At 49.9% G+C, this 11,127-nt stretch overlaps 1 protein-coding gene across 1 annotated transcript in view; it reads right to left on the reverse strand.

Moving 5' to 3' along the window:
• Positions 1-1,414: 1,414 nt before the first annotated feature.
• NUDT3 (nudix hydrolase 3) overlaps positions 1,415-11,127 on the reverse strand; it is a 23,006-nt gene continuing 13,293 nt past the window's right edge. The window contains exons 3-5 of the mRNA XM_027695234.1: positions 5,464-5,508; positions 4,695-4,779; positions 1,415-3,830 (exon numbers count right to left, since the gene is read on the reverse strand). Of these exons, the coding sequence (XP_027551035.1) occupies positions 3,661-3,830; positions 4,695-4,779; positions 5,464-5,508 (300 nt within the window). The 3' untranslated portion in view covers positions 1,415-3,660. The remainder of the gene's footprint in view (positions 3,831-4,694; positions 4,780-5,463; positions 5,509-11,127) is intronic.

Below are 11,127 nucleotides of genomic sequence, written 5' to 3' on the forward strand. Positions count from 1 at the left end.
AGGATCACACCCTGTGTGTGTCAGGGGCTCAGGATCACACCCTGTGTGTGCCAGGGGCTCGGGGACAAGCCCAGGGCTGCTCCAGGGTCACTGTGTCCCAGCAGGGCCACAGCCACCGATGATGCTGTTTCTGAGCAGGAAAATGGAGCCAGGAGGGAAAACAGCCTGGGAGCAGGAGCAGAGAGGGCACTGGGTCACCCAGTGCTGCTGAGCATCTCTGTGGGATCAAAGCTCCTCATACCACCACTGCTGGGGGCAGGTTTGGCTAAAGAGTCTGAGACCCCTGATCCTCCCCCGGCCACAGGCTCTGCTCGGGAGGGTCAGACCCTCAAACCAGTCACCCCTGCTGCTTTGCACAGGTCCAGCCACTGCAGCAGGCTGTGTGAAAGCACAAACACATCACTGGGGATAAAACAGCGGGTCTGAGGACAGGCAGGAAAATCTACAGCTCTTGTAACTGAGGTGCACCCTGGGCCTGTGCAGCCTCCAGGATTTTGCTCCCGGGAGCGACCGCACACTGCGGAATGCTGGACATGGTTCCTGCATGGAAAAGCTGAGGCCCAGAGCCCGTGCTGGATCCAGGAAGGGAACTGAGGATTCCTGACATTCCCTACCCACATTTTTAGCCACTGAATACTTTGTGTCCGCACAAGGGAAAAAGCATCACTTGCAGATTCCAACCCCTTTTCACTTCTCCCTTTACAGAGTTTGCTTTAAGGCACATTCCAGCTGAGGCTGAATGAGCTGCCCCCGTGCTCCACGGAGAGCAGGGAAGAGCTCACAGCATCCACCTACCCAGGAACAGACCTGCCAGCTCAGGGGGGCCCTACAACTGCTGCACCTCGTGGGCATCCCCTGCGGGACCCACCTCACACCAGTGCCCAGGGAGCAGAGCTGGGCTGAGAACTGCTCTGAGGGGATGCTCCATGCAAGGGTCAGGCCAGCCACGACCTGCTGGGGTAAGAATCCCCCTATCCAATGCTACCAGCTCAGAACAGCACCAGGTTTAGCAAGGCTGGGAGCCCGAGGCTCATCCCACGGGGTTCAGCACGGTCAGGACAGTGGCCTCAGCACGGCCCAGGCTGCAGAACCAGAGCACGGGGCTGCCCTCCCTGCAGGTCCCCTGTCCCTCACACAGGCACTGACTGCCAGTCCCAAACCAATTAACACCAGTTTGGATAAAACCACTGCAATTGCTGGGGTGTGCAGCTGGACCAGCTCTAGAGAGAACCTCAGATGCTGAGGAAGACGGGAATGGTGTGGTGCAGGGAGAGTTCAGGGAGCACGGGGCTAAGGCCTGGTCTGAAATCTGCATCTCTTCGGTCAAGACTACTCCTGCCCCAGAAGCCATTTCCAGTTACAAGGCATAACATCAGCCACTCTGTGGTAACAGCATCAATTCATGCCACATTAAAACACTTTCTTGGCACAATTTATTTTTCTGACCCAAACAAATAAGCCATTAGCAAGTCATTAACAATATTCTACCCTATATTGTCAGTTTAACAGCCCTGTAAAAACATTTTTAGTTTAAAAACAAAAGTGTGCATGCTGCTGATATTAAAACTGCAGTTACTCTTTCAGGAGTACCAGCTGTTTTGTTGCAACGCGTTTCCAACATACTGATCTGTACAGGAGAGACCAAGACTCCTCGAAGGCAGTAGGTGGCTGTGTCAGGTGCCTCGCAGGGCGCGGGGACAGCGACTGTCACAATTCCTTGGACACTTCCAGATAGAATATTCAAGCCCTTTGAGAGTTTGGTTCAGGCTGACCAGCACAGAGTGAGAAAGGATTGTACATTCGTCTCTAAGTTGAAGTGAGCTGAACTGGTGTAATTTAGGCTCAATTCCAGACGCCCGGGTTTGAGCTACTCCTGGAATAATGGGCTGTTCCTTACACGTGGTTTTCCATGTCAGCCATCGCTGGCACTGCTTTTGGCCCTGCTACTCCACACTGATGAAAGCAGGGAGAACAAGGAAAGGAACAGAAGAGGATCTTAAAATGAACAGCTTCTTGCCAAACCAGCAAGGATACCATTCCCCCTTGTCCCAGGCTCCATGGATATTTCTATCGGATTTTCAGATTGTAAGCGCTTCTCGGGAAGAGAGAAAACTCTGGAACAGTGAGTGTTTATTAGAATATTTTTTGTTAAATAAAGAGAAGGAAAAAAAAAGGAAAAAAAAAGAGCACTGCAGATTTAATTTCACATCTTGGCTCTGCTCTGACAAAGGAGAGGTTACTGAACTCAGCAACCACTTCTTGTCCCAAGCCAGGGATTAATTAATGCCCCTCCCAAAACTTGTACCTGACCCAACCCACCCCCCAGCCCCAACCCTTCCCATTTTATTTCCCAACTAGACAACACTGTTGGCAAATCAAGACAGCATGAAACTTACAGCAATAAAACAACAAACCCCCGTGTGAAGTGTGCCAACGCAGCGAGGAGCTCTCCCGCGAGCCGGGCGCGCTCCCCCCGGGAATGCCGCCGGAGCAGCTGTACCTTTCACGGAGGGCACACTCCCAGCACGCTCCAAGTGCTGCAGAACCACAGGACAAGAGACCAAACACCCGAACGTTTCCTCCAGGCCCTCTCTCCAGGACACACGTGGCTGTCCGACCGTCAGCGCGATCCGACGCTGCAGCACAAACTCCAAGTGTCCAGCTCAGCACGGCGTAAGGCATGTGGACAAGAGAGACACGAGCAGGACGCAGCGGGAGCAGGGAACAGCACTGGGGAGCCACACTCCAGTCTGTCTGTCTGTCTGACCCCCCGTGCAGCCCCGGCTCCCACTGCAGACGACGCAGGCCGGGTTCTATCGCAGCGTTGCCGAGGCTGTTTGGTTTTGGCCGAGGGTTAAAGACCAACTCCTTGTGGTGTCACTCTGAGGAAAATGCAGAAACATTGGCGGAAGCTGCCGGAGAAGCCACGGAGCCAGGGGTGTCTGCAGGGGTGTCTGCAGGGATGTCTGCAGGTGATCTGAACTCTGCCCTCAACTTCAAGTGTCACTGCACTAAATCGGGAGATACTGCATGGGGAGTAAACTGGCCCAGCCACTAGCACTGTCACAGAATGTGTATTTTTAAAAAACAGAACAAAAGGCAAACAGATTAATTATGAACCCTTCTTTTCAGAAGCAGACCAGGATTAAAAAAATTCCCGCAAAATTAAAATGTTAGATCCTCCATCTAAAAAAAGTTTATACAGATGTGCCGCAAGCGACCCCCACACGGGTCTGAGCAGCACTTTACAGTACAGACTAAGACTTGAAGAGCTGATCTCACATTGAAGTCTTTTAATTAAAAAAAAAAAAAAAAAAAGAAAAAAGTGGCTCTGGCTGGGGTGACACGGAGGGGACACTCGGGACACTTCAGAGCACAAGGCAGAGGCGGGGCTGGCAGCCTCCAGGCCGTGGAGAGCAGTACCGGGAAAGGGGCACTTCATGCACAAAATGTATCTTACAAAATACAGATCCAAAAAAAGCAAAAAAAGCCAACGAAAAAAAATCCCACCTTGCACTAAATTGCAGCACTCTGAACACTTGCTCTGCCCCAGGCGGCTGCCCATGCCTGGTGTGAGGGAGGAGGCATGGAAACGGGGAGGGGAGGGGAATCCAGGTCTCAGTCCGGGTTTGGAAATGGCTCTGGCAGGGCCGTCGTCAGTCATCTGATGTCGGACACGGAGCTCTCGGAGTACGGCGTGGTCATCACCGGGGTGCCGTTGTTGGCCAGGCAGCCTTGCCTCAACGTTTCAAAATACGAGGCCTGCACTGGTTTATGATATTGCAGAACTTTTATGGCATCTTCTATCTTAAACCATTCCCTTTTCCTTCCTGCGGGCAAGGAGAGAAATCAGTGAGTGCCACAGAACGACATTGTCCTTTCCAGTCTGAGCATTCCTGCTCCTGAGCTGTCATTCCCTGGCACCAAGGCTGCAGGACTCACTTCCCTGGGAGCAAAGTGGCAGTGCAAAGGCACTGAGAAATTCCTCCTGGGATTCTCTGATCTCGAGGGCCTCCCACTCCAGCCTCACACTGGTGGCTTCCCATCCCCAGGACAGGTGTTTGTTTAGGGCAGTACATCCCCTAACTTGCATTTCCTAATTAACCCCCTCCCATTTATTTTGCTATTTCTGCATTTCTATTCAAGTCAGATACTCATTTTAAGACAACCCAAGACACATACCAACCACCACCCAATTTCTATCAGTTTGCAAGTGAACTTCAATTTCCTGAGGACAGCTCTCTTCCCATAAACCCCTTCCATACACAGCCTAAGGAGAGTCACATTCCAGGTGCTGCACTGCAATCCCTCCTGGGAACAACAGATTCATTTCCATTTGGGAATCCAATTTAAATGCACAGATTTCAAAGATAACAGGGAATGATTAACCCACACTGCCCTCATATATTTCCTCTAGTCTCAGACAGGACAGTTCTTCATGCTCTTTGCTTTGCACCTTCCAGTGCAAGAATTAAACACAAAACTGCTGCAGAGACAGCTGGACAGTTATTTAGCTTCTCTTGGGCCACAGAGGTGACAAAAGCTTCAATGTGACCACAATTTTTTTTCCCAAGCAACCAAAGGACACACCACTGTAACCCTTCCTAACCACTCCCAGGGATTCCAGGTCCCAGAGGGGTGCTGAGCTGAAATGGTTTGTGTGCCTCAGTTAATGCAGCCAGCACAAAGCTCACCAATATTGACAGAGTCCTCCCAGTCCTCCAACACTTCGGTGACGATGAGAACGTAAACATATGTCCTGTGCTTCCTGTCCCGGTTCTGGAGGGCAAAGGGAACAGAGTCACCACCAACCATTCTGGGCAGCAGGACAGGGGGGGACTGCAAACTGCCCCCCACCACCCTGGGGCACCCTGGGTGCAGCTCCTGCCACGTTACAGCTCGTCTGTAGCCTCTAAAAGCTGTTGTGTTTTAAATGAGAGGTCTGAAAATACTATTAGGGACTGGAGCCCTAAAGTGTAGTTCCTGATCTGTGGGGAAGTGGTTGGAGGACTGATGTGCTTATAAATCAGTTCCTCAGCTGGGAAAAAAACCCAGGGAAGATTTTTACACAACTCAGAAATTCCAGAGTCAGGGACAGAACAAGGGCAAGAGCTGTGTCTGGTACCTGCTGACTGTGCAGCATCCCCCAGGTGTGCACCCACGGGAGCACAAACACTGCACCAGCCCCTCTGGGTGCTGGAGAAGGAGGGACTTTGCTCCCTGGCTGGGGGTGGCCTTTGGCAGCAAGAGGGGTGTGGAGGCACCGAGAATATTCACTGTTGCACCAGGTACCACCAGTGATTTCAGCTAAAGTGCCCACTGCAATGATCAGTCGCTGAACACACCAGTGTGAGCTTTTATTTACACAAGCACCAGCTCACTCCATAACACGCTGCCCAGCCAGGGTTATTCCAAGACAATTTTCTGCAACAAAATTTCACAGCGTCGATATCTGAAACTTACCTCAAAAATTCCCACTAGTCTTCCTAACGTCCCTTTCACTCCAGCCTGGGGGAAGTTCAAAGAGAAAAGAAACATGCTTTAACAACAGCTCAGTACGTGTTTTCTACTTGTTGTGCAGGACCAGTTCCTTAGGACAGGAAGCAAATGCTCTAAAATTCTGTTCATCTTAAACCAATACAGTCACAAGATAAGAGAGAGAAATGTATCCCGAGTTCTAATCATCCATGCATTCCCAGGATTTTTTATCTTGTTTTCCTCTATTCAAGCAACTTTGAATTCAATCTGGAGGAAGAAGAAATATTTGAGGAGTCACTCCTTGCATACCAATACACTCCTCGTGACCAGAATCTCCCCTGCAGGTTATTACAGCCTGAGCACAGGGAACACTGGCTTTGGGGTTTAGCAGTTTTAACTCCTCAAAATTATAGTTTAAGAAAGTAACTTTAAAAGACATCCATTTACACCCTCAGAGCAACATGACAGCTCCCAGGTATTTCAGGGCTGTCCTGCACACCCCTGAAACCAGCCAACACAAACACACCAATGCTGTGATGTGGCCCCAGCAGCAGCAACAAGAGGATTTTGGATACAACTCAAACCATGCTGAAATAGGACTCTTGAATCAAGCAGAGACACAAACCAAGAGAAGATCTAAGCAACAGTTCTGTCTGTTTGAATACTACTGAGGATCTACCCCTTCATCACACTTGGTGTCCCCTTTGGCACCTGCTGCTCCCCTCACAGCTGTTCTCAGCTCTCTGCACCGTGCAAACCCAGCCCAACCTCACAGTCTCTCCTTTCTGACTACAGAAAGGGAAGGTTTTGGTCCATGACTTAACAGGTCTGAACCAACCCACCCAGCCTGGCACACGACCCAGCCACGACTGGGAAGAAGGGTGAGCTGTGTGTGCAGCAGCTGGAACACACCCTGGGCAGCCGAGGGAAGCAGTGCCTCCTGCAGATGGGACACAGGGATCTCAGCATGTCAGGCTGCTTTTTTTAAAAAAAAAAAAAGATGTCTGGGTGATGTTAATGACAAGACAAATTCTCTGTCCTACTGACCAGCTGCTGCACAGTCACGTGCCTTCAGAAAGGAAGAACTTTCATTAATGAGAATACATTCCTGGTTAAGTTCCAGCCTTCTGAATGAACATTCACAGGTACAAAACAATCCAGCCACAGCACATCTCACTGCTGCTTCCAACAGGAGCTGATGTGGGACTGCCCCAGGAGCAAAGGGTTTGCAGCTCCCCCACTGCAGTCAGTCACACAGATACATAAATCCTTTGGTAATGCACCCACTGAGCTCTACTTCGAGGAAGGAGCTTTCAGCTGAAGCTTTTATGCTGGTTTTGGACACACACTTTGTTGTCTCCTCAGAATTTCTGCCATCCTGCTCAGCCCAGAGGTGCCCCACTGCCTCTGGCCCACGCAGCTATTTCTGGAGCAAACAGCAGCTCCCTGAAGGTCACTGTGCTGCACATGGCAGGGCCTGACCTTTGAGGGGGAGTGACCCCACCTCCTGAAACTGGGGCTGCTGACCTGGGCTCCCAAGGCAGCTGGAAGGCAAATGCTCCAAATACATTTCCCCCAAGGAACGCCTGTAGCAGTGGGATGTGTTTTTTAGCTAAGCCATGTCCATCAGCCAGCAAGAACACAGGGAGATCCACCTTGGCACCACACAGACACAAATGTGTTAAAGGTGAAGTGTAATCCAATATTTCTGGTAAATAACTGTCTTAAGCCACTTTTCTTCACTGGTTCCTGGAGAAGGCTGTTGAATTTCTGCTCTCCTTATTTACCTGTAGCCAACAAATCAAAAGCCAAGGATGTTGTTGTGAGGGTTTATTGAACTCTCAAGCCTGACTAGAAATAAATTTATCTCCAGGCAACTAGCAAGCCTGGAAACTAAGGATGAATCCTGCCCAACCAGCCTCCCAGGCAGTTTATCCCCAGCTCTAGAGCTGTGCTTGAAGCAGCAGAGGGAGGTGAGGAGCCCTTCCTTCTGTGCTGGTAAAGGGAGATGATGGAAATAACGCTGTCTGCAAACCAGGATCCTCCTCATCTGTCCTGCCTGGTCTCATTCACCCAAAAAGGCACAAAAATGATGCCAAGGCAACCATGCACTGTAGAAAAATCATGTTGAATTATCATCAGACAGCTCGAAAAAGCGCCAGGGTTTGTTTCATGTAAGAACTTATCACATGTAGCTTAAATGGCCACATAAATGAATGGTTTGATTCAAACAAACATTGTGCTGATTTTATAGAGCAAGTCCCCACCAAAGCCAGCAAAGCACATCAGCCACTGCTCCTGGGGGCCAATGCCTCTCCCACCCAACACAGACTGACAGGATTGTCAGGCCTATTTTTGATAAAGCACTAAATTCCCACACCACCAGGAGAGTCTCTGCACAATGGAACAAACAGACATGCCAGTGGAATTCACAGTCTCACACAGGTTTCTAACACAAAAGTTGCCCAAGACACCTGAGAAAATAAATAGCTGCTGTCACTAACAAAGCAAAGCTTGGGAACAAGCAACAGAACTGCTGGGCTCCTCTTTGGGCAAGCTCCACACGTCCTCCTGTCCTAGGGGCCAACAGCATTTTCCCGGAGAGTTAAAGCACAGTCACAGGCTCATCCAGGCTGCAGCAGGGGCTCGATCTTGATTTGCAACAGATGACTCAGGAATTTTCTCTTGGACAGTAAATGGACTGAGACTCCTCTGCCCCCCTGGGCCATGGCAGGGGCAGCACAACTGCTCTGGGGACGTGTCCCCCCAGGCACTGCAAGTGCTGCACGTGGAGCCCAGGCTGTGAGCTCAGAGGACATGGAGGATCCCAGGAGCATCCCAGGAGGATGCTACTGAGCCCATCAGCACCAACTGTTCCATTAGGTGTGGAAACAAAGCAAGGCCATCCCACGACAGGATTCCCTGGGAAGAGGCACACTCAGGCACAACAGAGGACACACAGAGCTCCTTCCCTGCTCTGCTGATCCAAATCAGTGTCCAGTGGCTCGGGGAGTCCTCGCTGGAGGAAAAGGCAGCTCTGGCAAGAGCACATCAGCCACAGCCAGAGCCCAGCCAGCTGCCTGAGCAGCACACACTTCAAACCACTGCTGCACCCACAGGGGTGGGCTGGGGCTCAGGACAAGGAACAAAAATCCAGAGGAAATGAAGCTTTACTAGTTCTGCTGCTCATGGAACAACTTGTTTTAATAAAGAAAAATCACTGAAGACATCCAAGAACAGCAGGTTCAGGTTTCAAAGCTGAAAATAAGTTGGGGTCAGATGCAAAAAGCAGCCTGCAGCAACACCATCTGTTCCTCGGGACAGCTTTTATTTCCTTCCATCTGAGCTAGGGAAAATGTGGGTTGGAATTTCAGCTATTTCACTTTGCTCTATTAGGCTCAAAGCCTGCATCTACTACAGATTACTGCTGAGCAAGAGCACTGTGGTGGAACACCCAAATCTTTGCTCTCAGACCTGCACTGCTGAAGGTGTAAATCCACCCACGAGGGCTGCGGGCTCAGACACGTTTGGAGGACGGATCCCAGACCTGCTGGGCAAACTGTGCTGTCACTGCTGTGCCTCACAGAGGGCTGGACTCATTCATCTAACTCTGTACTGTACGACACCAGTGTTTGCTGCTACACTCGTGAAATCCAAATGAAACACCACGACAGAGAAGAATATTCCCACACTGCACTCACTTTTCTGAAGTTTGAGTACACAGGGTATGGGACAGTGGCTCTGGGCCACCCCTTGCTCTGGGCATGACTAACTCTAGGAGGAGTTCAAGGCCATCATCTCGTCATTCATCCACGGTCCCTGCAGTATTTTTAAAAAGTCTTTGTATTTTAGCACTGAAAAATATCAATATTTGTATTCTAAATCACTAACAAAATCCATGAAACAGTAAAGATGATTTATAAAGTATGTTTAAGAGGGAAAAAAAGGTCTAGTAACCAGATCAAAGTACTATGGACTATTTTGATATTGGCACCAATTGCCTGTTTGATCACAGGATCAAGCACAACTTCTCTGGCTTTTGACTCCCATGAAGAAAGCACGACAAACACTCCTGCAATTTTATAAAATTTGACATTTACTAAGCATTTAAAGATCAGGATGTGAAAGATGCTCTAAGTGAAAAATGAAATGGGTTTCACAGATGAATGTTCAGCGACTTTTTTCAAAGTCACTCTGTAATAAGTTTAATTTAAAGCATCTTTTTCTAAACCATGTTCTTCACCAGTTGCTCACACCCACAAAACCCCCTTATTCCTAAGCAAAAAATACACTCCATGAGCACCAACACCTGTTTGGAAAGGGCACACACTTTCTAGAAGGTGAATTTCAGAACACACCTGCAGTTCCCAGCTCTGCAGGACTGATTACAGAATTTCCCAACAATCTGTCAGGAATCAGAGGTTTTATTCTTACAAGGCTGCTCTGACCCAGAGCAGGCGTGTTGTCTGCTCTGCCACAAACAATGCCCAGAACTCCAGTCACTTCCAATTCCATGCAGACAACAGTGAGCATGACAAGTGTTGGTACCTGTCTACTTTAATACTTGTGCTGGCACAGATTAATACAGATAAGGACTACATCAAACTAGGACAAGGACTTGGACTCAAACTGGGACAGAGTGGTCACAGCCTTCACTCAGAATCAACATTTCTTTTTTGGCAGTCTTCTAGAATTTGGAATATCAGAAAGAGGGAAAAGCTAGATATCTTTAGATGACAATTATCCCAGTAATAACATGGATAAACTCAAACACACACAAGGTAAAATTAAAAGAGTGAATGGAGAAGTTAAAAATCTTCGTTTGGGGAAGCGTCTTTTGAAAAGGAAATGCACACCATGCAAAAGAGAATGAATTGAGAAGAGGCAGCCTACTGTCATCTTCAAAGGCCACGAGCAACAGGAGGGGTCACGAGTCTTTACAGCTCTTCCAACTGGCTCTTATTAAAAACTGGAAAAGGCATACCAAAGTCAGGGGAAGAAACTCCACACATTTCTTCCCCAGCTTTGAGCAGCATGGAAACCACCTTCTTTCAGAATAAAAATTACTTTGTGCTCATTGGCATGGAGGAAACTGGATTTTCCCTCTCCCAACAGGAGCAGCAGACTGGACCTGTGCCCTCGTGACAGACACGTCTGTCCAGGAGAGAAGCAAAGACATCAAACCTACTCAGAAATCAGCCTCAGCTCCAACCAGGCTGGAAATGCCTGGATTCCCATGGAAGGGAGAGCAGGGGTTCCCAGCTGGCACACACCAGCTGCCCAGCACTGCCCAGCACTGCCCAACCAGCAGCACGAGCTGGGGAGGTGGGTGCTCCGATCCTTCCCAGCATTCCCGTTCCAACAACATCCCCCCCAGCAAACAGCTCCTGGAGCTTGAGGCTGGGGCTGCAGGGGACACTGCTGTGTGCAGACCCTCAGCAGCACACGGGCACAGCCCGGCTGGGGAAGGGTTCACACCCCCAGAGCTGCAGAGCACCCGAGTCCTTCTGTCCCTGCCGCAGGCCGGGCCCTGCAGAGCCCTCGGGGAGCCCTTGTGGGGTCAGACCCCTCAGGGAGCCCTTGTGGGGTCACAGACCCCTCAGGGAGCCCTTGTGGGGTCACAGACCCCTCGGGGAGCCCTTGTGGGGT

Source organism: Neopelma chrysocephalum, unplaced genomic scaffold, assembly GCF_003984885.1.
Source record: "Neopelma chrysocephalum unplaced genomic scaffold, ASM398488v2 Primary Assembly neopelma1_100, whole genome shotgun sequence".
Lineage (NCBI taxonomy): Eukaryota > Metazoa > Chordata > Aves > Passeriformes > Pipridae > Neopelma > Neopelma chrysocephalum.